The sequence below is a fragment of the Thalassophryne amazonica genome, chromosome 13, assembly GCF_902500255.1.
Source record: "Thalassophryne amazonica chromosome 13, fThaAma1.1, whole genome shotgun sequence".
Lineage (NCBI taxonomy): Eukaryota > Metazoa > Chordata > Actinopteri > Batrachoidiformes > Batrachoididae > Thalassophryne > Thalassophryne amazonica.
The window spans coordinates 97,996,316-98,014,348 of NC_047115.1; the positions used below are offsets into that span (position 1 = coordinate 97,996,316).

The window sequence follows — 18,033 nt, forward strand, 5'->3', positions numbered from 1 at the left end:
TGAAAGGTTTGCAGGTGATAAAACATGCACCGCTGTGATGGAGGCAAGCTGTGCACATGTAGTCAGTAAACCTCACTCCCCAATGACAAAAGATGGGTTAGTGACAGACATGAGAGCCCACGGGTTTTAGCCCCATGGCTAGAGTGCTTGCCTCCCGTCCAGGAGATCATGAGTTCATGCCCTGAGGGAGGAAACACAATGTAGAGGTTAAATTGGTGCCGTGACTTGTATCGGAAGGATAGCAGTCTATTGGAAGAGTTGGTACAATCAAAATATATGTACGAGGTCTGTTAGAAAAGTATCCGACCTTATTATTTTTTTAAAAACCATATGGATTTGAATCACGTGTGATTGCGTCAGACAAGTTTGAACCCTCGTGCGCATGCGTGAGTTTTTTAATGCCTGTCGGTTGCGTCATTCACCTGTGAGCAGGCTTTGAGTGAGGTGTGGTCCACCCCTCTCGTCTATTTTTTTATTGCGAATAAATGTCTGAACGATTTGGAGCTTTGCTGCATCAATTTTTTTTACAGAAACTGTGTGAGACCTCCAGATGGACACCGTTCAAAAAATTTATGTGGTTTTCAGGGACGATTTTATGGGGATTAAACAGATTACGGGGTGTTACTGCCGCTTTAAGGATGGCTCAAAACTGCTGAGAGTGCTGCTGATTTGGTGACCCTGAACCATCCCTTAGTTATGCTGCTATAGACTTAGACTACTGGGGGGTTCCCATGATGCACTGAGTGTTTCTTTCTCTTTTTGCTCTGTATGCACCACTCTGCATTTAATCATTAGTGATTGATCTCCTTCCCACTGTTGCCAAGTGTTTGCTCACAGGGGGTCGTTTTGACCGTTGGGGTTTTTACGTAATTATTGTATGGCCTTGCCTTACAATATAAAGCGCCTTGGGGCAACTGTTTGTTGTGATTTGGCGCTATATAAATAAAATTGATTGATTGATTGATCTGGACTTGGTCGCCGGGCGCCGGACTGTGAATGCCCACTGCCCCTACTGGCTGGATTGTGTCTAACTGTAATTAGGACGGTTAAATGCGTTGTATGTATATGTGTATGTACAATGACAATAAAGGCTCTACGAGGTCTGTCCAAAAAGTAACGGACCTTTTTACTTTTTTCAAAAACTATATGGAAAAACACGGAGGTGTTTTTTTTGTTGCGCGCCATGAGCGGCTCTGTGCCGATGTGCGAAATCCTCCGCACGGCTTTCATTACAAAATCTCCTGTAACAGTGGAATGTGCCGCAAAAGTGCTATGCCCAGCTCTCTTGCCATTTCTGTGGTAGTCACACGATGTCCCGGATCAACACAGCGTTCAGTTTGGAAATGATCTGGTCTGATGATCTGTCGATCGCCGCTCGGTGCACCGCGCGCCCTCCGCCACTGTGGGCCGTCTTTAAAAAGGTTTTAACACTCCTTAATCCGTGTGACGCCGACAGAATCTTCACCGAAAGCCATCTGAATCTTTCGGATGGTTTCCAACTGCCTGTCTCTAACAGTTTCTGAAAAAAATTTCATGGAGCAAAGCGGCAGTCGCTCAGCCATTTTCCTGACAATAAAAATCCGACAAGGGGGGTGGACCAGTGCTCACTCAAAGCCTGCCCACAGGTGAATGACGCAACTGACAGGCGTGAAAAAACTCACGCATGCGCATGAAGGTTCAAGCTTGGCTGATGCTATCACATGTGATTCAAATCCATATAGTTTTTGAAAAAAATAAAAAGGTCCGTTACTTTTTGGACAGACCTCGTATTCTAGACTATTCTATAGTGCTGACTAAAGTTTTGGGATATATGGAGAGATGAAGAAAGCTGACAGGAGTACAAGATGATGTGGCATAAAGTGTTTGGGGCGGGGGGCAAACACTAAGCAAAGGGCATATTGCGAGGCAGGTGTGAAATTGAACACTAAGGAAGGCAAAACAGACTTGCACCGACTGGCTTCTTCTCTCTGCACTTTCTCTACCACTGCAGGTCCGACGGCACTGTCCTGTTCACACCATGTGCGCATCGTATACTGAATTTATGAGATCATGAGATGAAATAAACGGTCAAATATCCTTAAAAATAGGAATAGATAAATGAACTGAGCAAAAATTACGCATACACAGATAAAAAAAACCCTGATGTGGAGAAGCTGTGTAGTGATGTTCAGATGCACAGATCACAAAAAGCAGGTGAGAACTCTGAACTTTAACAGCTGTTATTTTCCAAAGGTATGTATTTGTTCAATCTTGATCTTAATGTAGTGTTCAAGCACAAAACGTGACTGATGAGGAGAAAAAAAAGGATGACTTCATCACACTAAATGAACTGGAGTCAGAATAAAAATACAAGCTGCTGATTTCTGTTATTTTTCAAAGTTATTAAGCTGCAGCTATATGTTTTATTCATTTCAAAGTGAGTTACCTCTTATTTTATTCTTATTTATACAAAAAATATGGGGAGTCAAATCAGCCTGCATTGTTCTGTTCAGTTTATATCAAAGTTTTCCTGCACATGTCCAGGTATTTTTTTCCTTCTTTATAAGAGTTTGGTGTTTGCATTTGCTCCACAAAGTTTTAAAACACAATTAAATGTTCACACTTTTCTTTATAGCAGTTCTGTAATTTCAGAAATGCAACAGAAACAACCACAAATCAGAAAAAGTTGGGACTATATGTAAAATGAAGATAAAAATAAAAATGGTGCACTATTCTCAGTTTCTCCACTCACAGAAGCCAAACGTTCTTCCAAAGTTGTGTCTTGGTGGCTTCCCTCACTTGTCTCCTTCCAGCATGGACATTTAGTTTTTGAGAACTGCCTACCTGACACAGATTTACCATAAAGTACCACACTGTTTGTATTTCTGAATGACTGATGTAAATGAAGTCTAAGAAATATTCAGTGAGTTGGAAATGTTCATGTTTTCATCTCGACATTTCCTCGGAAAATGTGGCAGGCCTTAAATTTAGGAAATTACGTATGATCCGACTAGTCGACTAATCGTAAAACAATCGTTGACCAGTCGACTATCAAAATAGTTGTTTGTGGCAGCCCTATGCAGGACATGTACAAGGACAGTGTGACAGCGGTGAGATGTGCAGTAGGAATGACAGACTCATTCAAGGTGGAGGTGGGATTACATCAAGGATCAGCTCTGAGTCCTTTCTTGTTTGCAGTGGTAATGGACAGGTTGACTGATTAGATCAGTCAGGAGTCTCCATGGACTATGATGTTTGAAGATGACATTGTGATCTGTAGTGAGAGTAGAGAGCAAGTTGAGTCCAGCCTTGAAAGGTTGAGATATGCTCTGGAGAGAAGGGGAATGAAAGCAAGCAGGATTAAGACTGAGTCCATGTGGGTGAATGGGAGGGAGCCCAGTGGAATAGTGCAGTTACAAGGAGTAGAAGTGGTGAAAGTAGATTAGTTTAGATACTTGGGGTCAACTGTACAAAGTAATGGAGAGTGTGGTAGAGAGGTGAAGAAGAGAGTGCAGGCAGGGTGGAGTGGGTGGAGAAAGGTGGCAGGAGGGACTTGTGACTGAAGAATGGAGAAAGGAGAACGTCTACAAGACAGTACTGAGACCAGCTATGTTGGACGGCTTAGAGACGGTGGCACTAACAAAAAGACAGGAGACAGAGCTGAAGATGTCTTCTCTTTGGGAGTGATGAGGATCGATGCAATTCTCAAAAACTATGACTGTGCAAGGAGACAAGTGAGGAAAGCCACCAAGACACCCAAAGAACCCTGAAGACATTATACGTTTCTGTAACTGTGACGGAATTGTGCATAGTGCATGTTTTGCATTTGGCATCAGCACTCATGGCTTCATAGTGGAACAAAGAAGGATTTTCTTACAACAGAACAGATCAAATCTATGTTTGCATGTCAGATGTGCATTCTGGCAAATTGTAGCTGATTTTTTTGTGTTCTTTTTTTGAGAAAATCCTCCTCTACACCTCTTCATCATGAAGCTGCAGAGCTGCTGAGGCAGAATTCAAAACTTGCACGATACACATTTTCTTTAGTAACAGCAGCCACAGGAGCCTATAACCTCTTCAGGGTTGTCTAGGTGGCTTTCCTCACACGTCTCCTTTTTGCACAGCCTCTTAGTTTTTGAGAACGACCTCCTCCACACAGTTTGACCATACTGTACACTGTCTGGTAAATCTGTGTGGAGACTACAAACCACATACTGTTTGCATTTCTTAACAACTGATGTAAATTAAGTCCACGACATATACAGTGAGTTAAAAATGCACATGTATCCATCCCGACTTGACTAAAGTAAACTTGCTGTAAAAACGATGATGTTACTTTTGTTATACCAGAAGGGAGCCATTACTTATGCAATCTATCATCTTACCTTTGATATTTTTGATTTAATTGAAATATAGTTCTAGACATTTGCTTTCAGTTTGAATTTAAGGAAGATCATTTTAGATATTTTAATACAGAGAAGCCTGAATTAGTGTTTGTGTTTGAAACATCATCAACAAATGGTGAATACTTTCACAGGGCACCTGCAGACAACTGAGATCCTTCACCGACTGACATAACCAGCAGATTCACATCAGCATTACAGACGCTCGACATGTTACAAACTACAGACTTCACTGTTATCAGGAGGACATGGGACGTTCCAGAGCTGGGACGGGCAGCACTCTGCCATGACGGGCGAAGACCAGGCAGGTTTTCCTGGTGACCCATCTCCTCTACACATGACTTCATAGATGGAAAGGAAAGCCTGCACCATCTTGGCCCGTCATGGCACACTGTCGCCCGCTGTGGCTGTGGAGAGAATCCTTGAGGCTCACCGACTCTGTAGGCAGAATGTAGGTAGTGCAGGCCCTGCTGGCTGATGGGCTGACTGTGCTGCTCGTCCTCTGCTGGGAAAGGAGTGCTGACCACTGAGGCAGGCTGGGAGGACAAGGAGGGCAGAGAGGCTCCCTGCACAGCCTGGATTGTGGGCCCCGAGTGGACAGTGCCAACTGGAAACACAATCGGAGACAAAAATGCATTTGTGTTCAGAATGTACAAACAGCTACACAGCTCCAGTACGGGGTCAGGCTACTGTCACTAAAACTAGGGGTGTCAGAAAAAAAATCGATTCACGTCCAAATCACGATTCTCATTTATTACAATTCTGAATCAATCCAAAATGTCCAAGAATCAATTTTTAAAAAGCATTTTTTTAAACATTTTCTTGCTTACTCGCTGCGTGTACTGTTTGTCAGGCCACGGCCTCCGTACTACAGCGTCCCCACGGGAGGGTGGGGGTGGGGGGGTTGGTGGTGGTGGTCTAGTGTGCTTTAAACACTTGTGAGCTGCAGAGTTCAGTGGCTGTAGCTTAGCATGATGGACGAAAAGCTAATTCAGCCAGCACCGTCTCTGCTGAAGGCAAATGTTTGGGCACATTTTGGATTTTATTATTTGCTGCATAAGAAGGAGCTTGACATGACTTATGCAGTGTGCAAAATCTGCAAAATGAAAGTCAAGTACTTTGGAAACACTTCAAATCCGCAAGCCCACATGCTACACCATCACCCGGAGCTAAAAGAGGGGAGCAGCGGTATCTGCCGACTACTGACCAGCGCTTCGCTAAACTGCCAGCCAACTCTGAACGAGCAAAGCAGATAAGTAAATTTACATCTAGAATCACTTGATTAACCTTGTAAAGCTGCATTTTCTTAAACATAAACATTTAAGTAATATAACTATTTCTCAGAGCTCTTTGAATCGAAAATTGATTCTGAATTGAATCATCACCCCAAGAATCGGAATCAAATTGAATCATGAGTTGTTGTACGATTCACATCCCTAACTAAAACATAAGTCCATCAAGGCATTCAGCAGGAGTGAGGTCTAACCTTACCCTCCCCGTGAGCAAGCACATTAGTGACAGTCCTTCAGGAAGAAATCTGAACCGGGACAGATTCAGTGGGGTGACTATCCACTTGGAACCAGGCAGCTGAAGCGAGTGAACGGATTATTGTAGTCAGAAATTTTGGAAGCATAAAGGGAGTTGTACTAGGGGAGCTACAACCACTATCTTTGCACCCCCCCACCCCATCCAGGACTAAACCAAACCAACTTTTTTCGGTTTCTTAGATGACCCCAAAACACAATCAGGATGTTCCCAAAAACAAAAACTGACCTCAAGCCAGTTATCCAAGATGGCGTCCAAGATGGCCGCCAAAATTGGGGTTTTTCACTAAAACACCTTTAAACAACATATAAACAACTTAAATATCACGGGGGGGTGCAAAGGTAATATTCGTAGCTCCCCTAGTATTGATTAATTTCCTATTTTCTTCTGAAACATGAACCTAAAAGTGAAAGTGTCATGATGTTGCATTTGTGCTGTGTCACTGTCCCAGGATGAAATCAGTGAGTACTCCAGTTTACACAGAAAACACCTCCAATGTATAACTTATCATTTTATTTAAATTTTCACACGTGAGATGTTCGCAGAACAGCAACACTGCGTACAGTGATTTCAAATCTGCACAGAGCAACGTTTTATGGGATGTCATTTGCACAAAAGTTTACTTCAAATAGGCGACATACTGAAGAGAGTCTAGATCTACACGTCGTGCCACAATGGAGGATGGCAAAGCAAAATGCACCAACCAGAGAGAAAGATGGAGAGAATGGCAGAGGATATTCCACCACCACTGCCCAAGTAAGAAAGACAAACCAAGAGGGCGACTCACCAGCAAAAGACACAACTTTATCACACAAAAACACTTCTCGGAAATACAAGTGATGCAACATGAGGTTGGATAAATGGTCAGGGACGGCATCTGCCCTCTTACACAACCCAGTGGACCACCTAGAAATGATTGTCCTCAGAAAACATGCATCCAACAAAGAACACCAGACCAAGCCAGCCTGTCACACCACAGAAGAAGTAGGAGTCAAACACAGCCCCAACACAATAGGAGTCAAACACCACACCAACCAAAAAGGAATGAGGCACTGCCCCCTCCCCCAAAAAGGAGACATTCACTGCTCCTCCCCCAAAACAAGCCATTCACCAGCTCAACCACAAAACAATATACAGGTGTACCCAGACCCAGAACAGCAGCAATTAGAAGAGGAACTGGCAAATAAGATTGAGGAAACCGAAAAATGGACATGAAAGAGCGTCCAAAACTGACTAAATTAAAGGAGAATATAAAGTTCAAAAGTATGCTACAAAAAGTTAACCTGGGACTGGCTAAATTGGTCCCAGAAGGAACCACATTGACAGATTTAACCTGTGTAAATTATGGAGCAGCATGGTACATACAAAGTAAATTAGCTCCACAAGATTTGGAGAGAAAAGGAACCACAATTATGAAAAAGAATACCGTGCCCCAATGGAAAAAGAAATTACAACAAAAAAATCAGCCGCCTAAGAGCAGAGATCTCCCAAATGGCAACATTTTTAGGAGGCTAAAACCATAAAAGGAATCTCCTTAAAAAAGTCAATCGCATTCAAAGAAAATACAATGTTGAAGAATAACAGCTGGGTGGGAGGCTGAACATCAAGCCTTAGTGAAAGATTTTGCAGCACAGATTAGGAACAAAGACAAGAAAATACAAGCAAAACAGATAAACAATTTGAAAAAACAAAAAAACAAAACAAACAAACAAAAAAACCCCAGACTAGTGTACAGGAAGTTGGCAAATGACACAAGAGAAGTACAACAGCCACCCGAGAGAGAAGAAGTCAAAAAATTCTGGCAACCACTCTTTGAAGACCCAAAACAACACCAAGAGGCCGAGTGGATTGAAATAATAAAAGAGAAAAACAAAGACAAACAGCACCTGGCATCAACAAAATCCCACATTTTTGGTTGAAAAGACTGACAGCATTGCACCACCACTATGCTGCAGCTTTCACAAAAATATTGAACGGAGAAGAGGACACACCAGACTGGATAACGACTGGGAACACAAGCCTACTACCAAAGACCAAGGAAACACAGCTTCTCAACAAGTACAGACCCATCTGCTGCCTGACAACAACATACAAATGACTGACAGGAATCATAACTGATGACATTTATGAACATCTGGACACTGGTGGCTACCTGGAAAATGAACAGAAAGGTTGTTCCAGAAGAAGATTAGGAGCTAAAGACCAGTTACTGACAGACAAATCTATCCTGGAGGACTGCAAAAAAAAGGAGGAGAAACCTCAGCATGGCTTGGATTGACTACAAAAAGTCATTTGACAGCGTGCCACACTCCTGGATCATGAGGTGCTTAGAACTCTACAACATCAATGAGGAAATAAGATCTTTCCTGAGAGCACAAATGAACAAGTGGAACACCACCATCACCCTCAATCACACAGAGGGACAAATAACAATCCCAGACATACGAATTCAGAGAGGGATGTTCCAGAGAGACAGACTCTCATCACTTTTATTCTGTTTAATCATAGACCCGCTCAGCAAGATCCTGATGGAGCATGACATCGGGTGTGACTTAAGTATAGGCAGAGGGAGGAAACATCAAAAACTTGCGAACCATCTGCTGTTCATGGATGACTTAAAAGATTTTGCCAACACAAAAAAGGGACTCAGTCAGCTCATGGAAACTGTCCATAAGTTCTCCAAAGACATTGGTACGGAATTTGGACTGGATAAATGCTCAAAATGCACAATCAAAAAAGGTAAAAAGACAAAAACAGAAAACATACAGCTGGATGAAGGGAGCTACATTGAAGATCTGGCTGTAGACTCCACATACAAATACTTGGGAATTGAATAAAATGCTACCATCGAACACAAGAAAATGAGAAAGAAAACAACAGAAGAATACCTAAACCGCTTAAAAAAGATCTGCAAAACAGAGATGACACCAAAGAACAAGATCACAGCCATAAACCAGTTTGCAATACCAGTGGTGACCTATGGGTTTGGCATCGTAGACTGACCACAGTGTGAGATTAATAAGTTGGACACAAAAACCAGGAAAATGCTCACCCTCCACAAAGTCACATACAGAAATCAGTGCATGGACAGAATATATCTCCCTCGCAGAGAAGGCGGTCTGGGTCTCACTGACATCAACCAGGCCTACAGAGCATCGATAATAAGTATTGGACAGTACTTAAAGAGCTCTGAAGAAGAAATCATGAAAAAGGTCGCACAACACCACGAGAAGACCTTATCTGAACAGACCTCAGTCACCAAACTGGTGAAAAACTTTGTCGGAGAACTTCTACAAGAGAGAAAAAGCATCAATCTGACGCCTGCAACAAAACTCACAGACAGACCAGAGAACAATACAGCAAAAGAGAATGAAAACATCAAGTGGAAAGATGGAAACAGCACAAAAGAGCTGGACGATTCCAAGAAGAACTCAAAAAGGAATACATTGACAAAGTTAGATCAATGCAGTGGCTGAAAAATGGAGAACTTGCTTTTGATGGAGAAAGAATTCTGATTGGAGCACAAGATCAGGGATTTCTAACAAATAGCTTCAAAAAATGTCAGGGATCTCACAAAATGATAAATGCCGATTCTGTCATACAGCTGTTGAGAGTGTAAACCATCTAACATCAACATGCCAGATTCTCATGGCAGATGGACATTATACATCCAGACACAACAAGATCTGTCAATATCTCCACTGGAAAGTATGCAAGGAACTGGAGCTGGAAGTCAAAGAACACACCTGGGAGCATGAGCCAGCACCAGTCTCATCCAACGGAAAAGTACCTGTCTTCTACGACCAAGAGATCCCAGCAGGAAGACACATCAAAGGAGGTGCAATCAAACCTGATATTGTCATCTGGAACAAGCAAGAGAAAGCCAAAATCATCGATGTGACAGTCCCCAATGACTACGGCCTGAATCGAGCGGAAAGGGAGAAAATCACAAAATACCAAGACCTGAAAAATGACCTACAAACAACATGCTCATTGAAAGACATCAATATCATCCCAGCTGTGGTGGAGCAACAGGCCTGATGAAGAAGAACCTGAAGAAACACCTTGAGGCAATCCCCGGTCACCCAAGCACCCATGAGGTGCAGTTGTCTGCAGTTAAGGGAACAATCACCATCTTGAAGAGAGACCTCAGATGCAGTGCCAGCTATGGTTAGGGTACAACTTGAGAGTCTAGGGTGCAACTTTAGACCCTGGTGTCGCAGACCAAATGGTCCGCCCCTAAAAAATCGGCCTGTCTTTTCCATCTGCACATGCGTCATTTCGGAGGCATGTGGAGACATTTTTTGTCTCCTCACCCAAAGTGATCAAATGGATTAATGTGATTATTAACCATCAGATGATAAAGGTAAAACCTCTTAAATCATTCTAAAGTCAGTTTTAAGCAGAAACAAGGCCGTTTTAAGCAGAAAGTCACTGAAATTCCGTAATGTTTTGAAATGACCGACGCGCAGTAAATGCATTAGCTAGCAGCTCATGTAGCCGCGGCGCTCTGATCGCTTCCTCCCTCTTTCATGAAATAATGTTGAATTTATGTGGAAATGATTGTTGTAGAAAAGCTTCAGATATCTGTTGCTGAGACAGATGATGACTGGAGGCAGTTTGACGCAGAAATGAGGTGATAATCTGTGAACCACATCATCGGGGGGACCAATTTTTAGGGGGACTGTTTGGTCTGTGACAGTGGTTCTGGGGCCCACTGCATTCTATTAAAAAGAAATCCAAGATAAATGAAAAAAACAGAACATTTAATGCACTGCACAGTAATGGCAGGAGATGTAATCAATTCATAAACATTTCATCAAAGAATAAAGTCTGTCGTTGTCTCAGAGTGCTGAAGAGGCTGACAGCAGGTCTCTGCAGCTCCCGGACCGAACCGTCACACCCCTACTCATCACATACATCTGCACAAAGGTATCTGAAAATAAGAAGAAGCAAAAGAGTCATTCATTCATTCATTCTGCCGTTTATCCGGGTCTGGGTATCTGCAGCCTTGTCTTCTGGTCATGACTAGAGGTGAGGGTGGGAGCGTAAATTGAGAGCTTCACCTTCTGGCTCAGCTCCTTCTTCATTATGAGGGTCCGGTACACTGTCTGCAGGACCTCAGGCACCGTTCTGATTCGTCTATTGATCTCACACTCCAACTGACCCCGACTCACGAACAAGACCTCCAGCTAGCTCAACTCATCCATCTGGAGCAGGAACTCGCCCCTGACCCAGAGGGGACACTTCCCTCTTTTCCAACAGAGGACCCCGGTGTCAGATTTGGATGTGCTGATCCTCATCCCAGTCGCTCCACACTCAGTCCTGCCCAGTGAGCATCAGAGGTCACAGTCCGATGAAGCCAACTCAACTGGAATTCCGTCGTCACCAAGCTGGACACCCCTCTGGTCCGTGGCTGCACCTTGAAATATGTCCATGAGAACCTGAAACAGGATTGGTGCCAGGAGGCAGTCCAAACCCACCAGGGACAGGACTCGGCAGCATTCATTCATTGATTTTCTATACCTGCTTACTCCAATCAATGGTCAGGGGGCGGAGCCTCTCCCAGCGCTCACTGGGCGAGCAGCATATTCCATATTGCAGAGGATGAAATGCATCATCAGCAAAAATCATAGTTAAAAACTGCCCGCGTAAACGTTTGTCCAACGTCCACGAACAGAAGGTTAAAAAAAATGTTCACCTGTTTTCAACAGAAAAAACCCTCACTGGGTGGCAACCAAATGTGGTTAGCATGGGATTTACACAGCAGGACCGACCGCACCACGACTACCAAAACCGTTTCAGAACAAACAGGTCTGAAACCAAAACACAAGTCACTGCAGGTCTGTAGGCGTCCGCTGGTGCTGTGCACTGCCACATCCACCACACGACACAAGTGAATTGGGTCCTGGACAGCAACCACGCAGACAGAGGTCTGGTCAATCCCCACCTCTCCAAAGTAACCATCTATCTGCCACAGGCAGGTGAAAACATGAGCATGTCCTTGACCTTCTCCAGCAGCCGGGGTCCTCAACACCGAGGCACCTGTGTGCTGGATCTTGACCAGAGAAACACACCACGAAGACAAAGCTGACATTCTCACGAAACAGAAGTAATATGTCCGTAAGTAACCGCTGACATGATAAAGTAATTCCAGCGGAACCCAAGGATCCTCCAAACAACCCCAGAGCCAAAGACTGAATGTCTTTATCCAGTCATGGGTTTAAGGTCACTGGTTAGAGGTCCACGTGGTCACCACCACATCAACCGAAGAAAAACTTATCAACTGACATCAATGCATGTGGTACAGCAGGTGACTGGTATCAGCAGGTTGTTTTTAAGGCCAAACCTTGGTGGTGGTGGTGTTGTAAAGAAACCTTCAGACACTATGAGGATTCTAACTGTATCTGAAGACTAAAACAAACACTGAGCTGACAGTCTGGGAACTCATCCCGTCCTGTCGTCCTGACCTGCTACAGTGGTGCTCAGCGGCAGCCCAGTCTCTGTGTGGTAGGGATGGACAGCGATCTGGGTCATGGACGGCACCGGAACACCCGGGAAGGTCACAGCAGTGGCTGCCATGGGTGGCTGGGGGCCCGCGGCCACGGAGAACGGGTACTGAGCACCGATAAAAGCTGGGTGCATTCCCTAAGAAGGAAGAAAAACACAAACACAACTCAGTAAGCACACAAACACCTGACGTGACTGAGGAGCATCAACAAGAAACACAATTATACATTTCACACAATTATACCTCTCCCTCTCAGCACCTGTTGACCTCTCCCTCTCAGCACCTGTTGACCTCTCCCTCTCAGCACCTGTTGACCTCTCCCTCTCAGCACCTGTTGACCTCTCCCTCTCAGGACCTGTTGACCTCTACCTCTCAGCACCTGTTGACCTCTCCCTCTCAGCACCTGTTGACCTCTCCCTCTCAGCACCTGTTGACCTCTCCCTCTCAGCACCTGTTGACCTTTACCTCTCAGGACCTGTTGACCTCTCCCTCTCAGCACCTGTTGACCTCTCCCTCTCAGCACCTGTTGACCTCTCCCTCTCAGCACCTGTTGACCTCTCCCTCTCAGGACCTGTTGACCTCTACCTCTCAGCACCTGTTGACCTCTCCCTCTCAGCACCTGTTGACCTCTCCCTCTCAGCACCTGTTGACCTCTCCCTCTCAGCACCTGTTGACCTCTCCCTCTCAGGACCTGTTGACCTCTCCCTCTCAGGACCTGTTGACCTCTCCCTCTCAGCACCTGTTGACCTCTACCTCTCAGGACCTGTTGACCTCTCCCTCTCAGGACCTGTTGACCTCTCCCTCTAAGGACCTAGTGACCTCTCCCTCTCAGGACCTGATCTTGGTTTTGCTGCCACTCAAAGTGTACTTTTACACCAATTAGTTAAACTGCAGGATTGTCTTACAGACATAAAGACATGGATGACTTCTAATTTCCTGCTTTTAAACTCAGATAAAACTGAAGTTATTGTACTTGGCCCCACAAATCTTAGAAACATGGTGTCTAACCAGATCCTTACTCTGGATGGCATTACCCTGACCTCTAGTAATACTGTTGAGAATCTTGGAGTCTTTTTGATCAGGATATGTCATTCAATGCACATATTAAACAAATATGTAGGACTGCTTTTTGCATTTGTGCATATCTCTAAAATTAGAAAGGTCTTGTCTCAGAGGTGATGCTGAAAAACTAATTCATGCATTTATTTCCTCTAGGCTGGACTATTGTAATTCATTATTATCAGGTTGTCCTAAAAGTTCCCTAAAAAGCCTTCAGTTAATTCAAATGCTGCAGCTAGAGTACTGACGGGGACTAGAAGGAGAGAGCATATCTCACCCATATTGGCCTCTCTTCATTGGCTTCCTGTTAATTCTAGAATAGAATTTAAAATTCTTCTTCTTACTTATAAGGTTTTGAATAATCAGGTCCCATCTTATCTTAGGGACCTCGTAGTACCATATCACCCCAATAGAGCGCTTCGCTCTCAGACTGCAGGCTTACTTGTAGTTCCTAGGGTTTGTAGAGTAGAATGGGAGGCAGAGCCTTCAGCTTTCAGGCTCCTCTCCTGTGGAACCAGCTCCCAATTCAGATCAGGGAGACAGACACCCTCTCTACTTTTAAGATTAGGCTTAACACTTTCCTTTTTGCTAAAGCTTATAGTTAGGGCCGGATCAGGTGACCCTGAACCATCCCTTAGTTATGTTGCTATAGACGTAGACTGCTGGGGGGTCCCATGATGCACTGTTTCTTTCTCTTTTTGCTCTGTATGCACCACTCTGCATTTAATCATTAGTGATCGATCTCTGCTCCCCTCCACAGCATGTCTTTTTCTCTCCCTCAGCCCCAACCAGTCCCAGCAGAAGACTGCCCCTCCCTGAGCCTGGTTCTGCTGGAGGTTTCTTCCTGTTAAAAGGGAGTTTTTCCTTCCCACTGTTGCCAAGTGCTTGCTCACAGGGGGTCGTTTTGACCGTTGGGGTTTTTCCGTAATTACTGTATGGCTTTTGCCTTATAATATAAAGCGCCTTGGGGCAACTGTTTGTTGTGATTTGGCGCTATATAAATAAAATTGATTTGATTTTGATTTTGATTTACTGAGTACCACGACTTCTACCTACCATGGCCTGTTCTTGGTTTTGCTCATCTGTTCATTCTGCTCATCTATGATCTGTCTGCTACAATGATGATAACCAAACTCATGAGCATGTCCATAACGTAGCTTTAAGTCGCTACAGAGTCACACATGGCCAACCATTAGGGCCTGTCCCATTTACTGTCCTGGTCAACAAGACAGAATAAGGAGGAAGTGGAGAAAATACTGACTTTCAGGTATGAGTAGGGATGGGTATCGGGAACCGGTTCTTTTTGGGTATCGTTAAGAAATGATTCGATCCACCAGCATCAATAGTCTTTTTACTTAACGATTCCCTTATCAGTCCTTCAGAGTGGCCGTTGTTTTTGGGGGTGTTTGTCAGGAAAACGATCATTTCTCTACATTGATTACAGACCCTGCAGCGGGTCTGTAATTAACCATTGCTTTGCTTTGAAGCAGTGCTTCGATCTGCGGCTTCATTGGTTCTTTGTTTAATTTTGCTTTATGTTAATTTTTCCCTGCTAAAATCCTAAAGAGCATATGTCTGTGAGTAATATTTACCTTTTTTATGTTAAACCGACCTGTTATGGTCTTCTGAAACAGTTGATAGATGTATTTTATAACTTAAAAATGGGGCCGATGCTAACGCATTAGCATGTCTATGGCATTTTCAATGTTAAAGTTAGCATTAAGCTGTTCGCATCTCAGCACGTTTGTGTGCATTTGTTTTCTGTATAATAATTAAGAAAGCAGCGTTCGTTGTCGTAAAATAGTCAAAAGTATTACAAACTAATATTTTTAAATTTATTTTTATTCATATATTAATAATAATAGCAACATCAATAATAGCATAATAACTCATAATGCTACAATACAATTTTAGAGAAAAGAGACAAAAACAACCTGATAAAACAAAACACAACAGAAAAGATAAAACCAACTTACAATGAACATGAATAAATAAATATAGAAATAAATAAGTGTTTCCTGTGAACACCTAGTGACTCTTACACCTCCACTTCATCCCTGTTTTATTTAAGTTTAATGACTATTTGTTTTGGTCAACCATATTTTCAATTTGTTAATTTCTTCAGTGATTCCTCCAGAACTATCTGCCAGAATAGTCCCAGATTGCATTTCAGAGCTTCTAGAATTCAAACATTTTTGTGCAGGTGGTGTTGGGGTAATTTTGGGTTTCAGCTTTTTTTTGTTTTTTACCACTTTCAGCCCTGAATATGTCAATTGTGAGTCACTTTTGTGTGGATTAAAGTCACTAACTGGGACTCCTGTCATGTTGGGAGAAAGAAATGAGAATCGTCCTCCGTTCTGTTTGCACAGCTCCAAACGCTGCGCGGCTCTCTGCCGAGTCAAGTTAGAATGATAGAGTCCAGTCGGAATTAATAAATTTAAAGCAAAACGCCATTTAAATCAAATGATACCTCTTTACGACAGGTTTCAGTCTGGTTTCCGTAGACAACACTCTACGGAAACAGCTCTTCTGAAAGTGTCCAGCGACATTATGATGTCTGCTGATGCTGGGAAATGCACTGTGGCTAGTCTCTTGGATTTGTCCTCAGCCTTTGATACTGTTCACCACCAGGTCCTGCTGAGTAGATTGGAGGAACAGTCGGACTGTTGGGGTCAGTTCTTCGGTAGTTTTTCTCATACCTGTCCGGGCGTAGCTTTAGCATTTCTGCTAACCAGATAAGGTCAGAGTCTGCGGATTTGTTATGTGGAGTCCCCTCAAGGTTCCGTTTTGGGCCCCGTTTGTTTTATTGTATTTGATCCCTTTAGGTAAGATCATTCAAACATTCAATGATGTTTCTTACCAGTTATTTGCGGATGACATCCAGCTTTACTGCTCCTTTAAGCCGTCTGAGATCAAGAAGCTCGAAGCTCCCCTGATCACATTCTGGAGTGTCGGTATACCGATGTGTCGGTTCTTCTGACTTCCTCTTTCCTGCTGCTACACATCAGAATGTTTGGGCTCTTCTGTTGGGACTGTTTACACTGAGAACTGCTACCTGCTGCTTTGGACTTGAATTAACAGTCTTTTTCAAGACTTTTTTACTTTTTTACCTTTTTTTTTTTTTTTTTTACTTTTTTACTGTGCTCCAACGCCTAAGGAAGACCTCTAACAGTCGAAACATCGCGACGGAGCACTTTCGTCAGCTTACTTTCATCAGCGTTGGCAAGCTAACTAGCTTGCTAACGCTTTCGTTTTTATTTTTTTTATTTTTCTCTTTTAGCACTGTTGTCGTGCGTTGCCTGTGCTGCTTCATGGCCTGTTTGGTGCCTTGATTGGGGCACTCCTTCTGCTGAATCACCTTTAAATTATTACACATTATTCACTTTGTGTGTTTTTAGGAATCCGCTAGGTTGCGTAGCTACTAGCTCTTAGCCGATTTAGCATGGCGGCTTCTCCTGTCTCTCCCGCACTTTTCTGCTCTGGGTGTGAAATGTTTAGTTATTCCTCGGCCTCCTTTAGCAGTAACGGTACTTGTAATAAGTGCAGCTTATTCGTGCTTTGGAGGCCAGGCTGGGCGAATTGGAGACTCGGCTCCGCACCGTGGAAAAATTCTACAGCTAGCCGGCCCCTGTAGTCGGTGCGGACCAAGGTAGCTTAGCCGCCGCTAGTTCCCCCCTGGCAGATCCCGGGCAGGTCGGGAAAGCAGCTGACTGGGTGACTGTGAGGAGGAAGCTTAGCCCTAAACGAAGCCCTGTGACAAGCCGTCAACCCGTTCACATCTCTCACCGTTTTTCCCCACTCGACGATACACTCGCCGAGGATCAAACTCTGGTTATTGGCGACTCTGTTTTGAGAAATGTGAAGTTAGCGACACCAGCAACCATTGTCAATTGTCTGCCGGGGGCCAGAGCAGGCGACATCGAGAGGACATTTGAAATTGCTGGCTAAGGCTAAGCGTAAATTTGGTAAGATTGTAATTCACAGTCGGCAGTAATGACACTCGGTTACGCCAATCGAGGTCACTAAAATTAACATTAAATCGGTGTGTAACTTTGCAAAAACAATGTCGGACTCTGTAGTTTTCTCTGGGCCCCTCCCCAATCGGACCGGGAGTGACATGTTTAGTCCGCATGTTCTCCTTGAATTGCTGGCTGTCTGAGTGGTGTCCAAAAAATGAGGTGGCTTCATTGATAATGGCAAAGCTTCTGGGAAAACCTGGTCTTGTAGGAGAGCGGCATCCATCCCACTTTAGATGGAGCAGTTCTCATTTCTAGAAATCTGGCCAATTTTCTGGATCCCTCCAAACTGTGACTGTCCAGCATTGGGACCAGGAGGCAGAGCTGTGGTCTTAGACACCTCTCTGCAGCTCTCCTCCCTGCCACCCTATTACCCCCATCCCCCGTAGAGACGGTGCCTGCTCCCAGACCACCAATACCAGCAAAAATCTATTTAAGCATAAAATTCAAAAAGAAAAAATAATATAGCACCTTCATTGCACCACAGACTAAAACAGTTAAATGTGGTCTATTAAACATA

At 43.8% G+C, this 18,033-nt stretch overlaps 1 protein-coding gene across 1 annotated transcript in view; it reads right to left on the minus strand.

The window, feature by feature from the left end:
- The window catches only part of zswim8 (zinc finger, SWIM-type containing 8), a 171,664-nt gene that overhangs the window by 15,350 nt on the left and 138,281 nt on the right, over window positions 1-18,033 (minus strand). Inside the window, exons 23-24 of the mRNA XM_034184232.1 lie at window positions 12,398-12,575; window positions 4,816-4,989 (exon numbers count right to left, since the gene is read on the minus strand). Coding sequence (XP_034040123.1) covers window positions 4,816-4,989; window positions 12,398-12,575 — 352 coding nt within the window. The remainder of the gene's footprint in view (window positions 1-4,815; window positions 4,990-12,397; window positions 12,576-18,033) is intronic.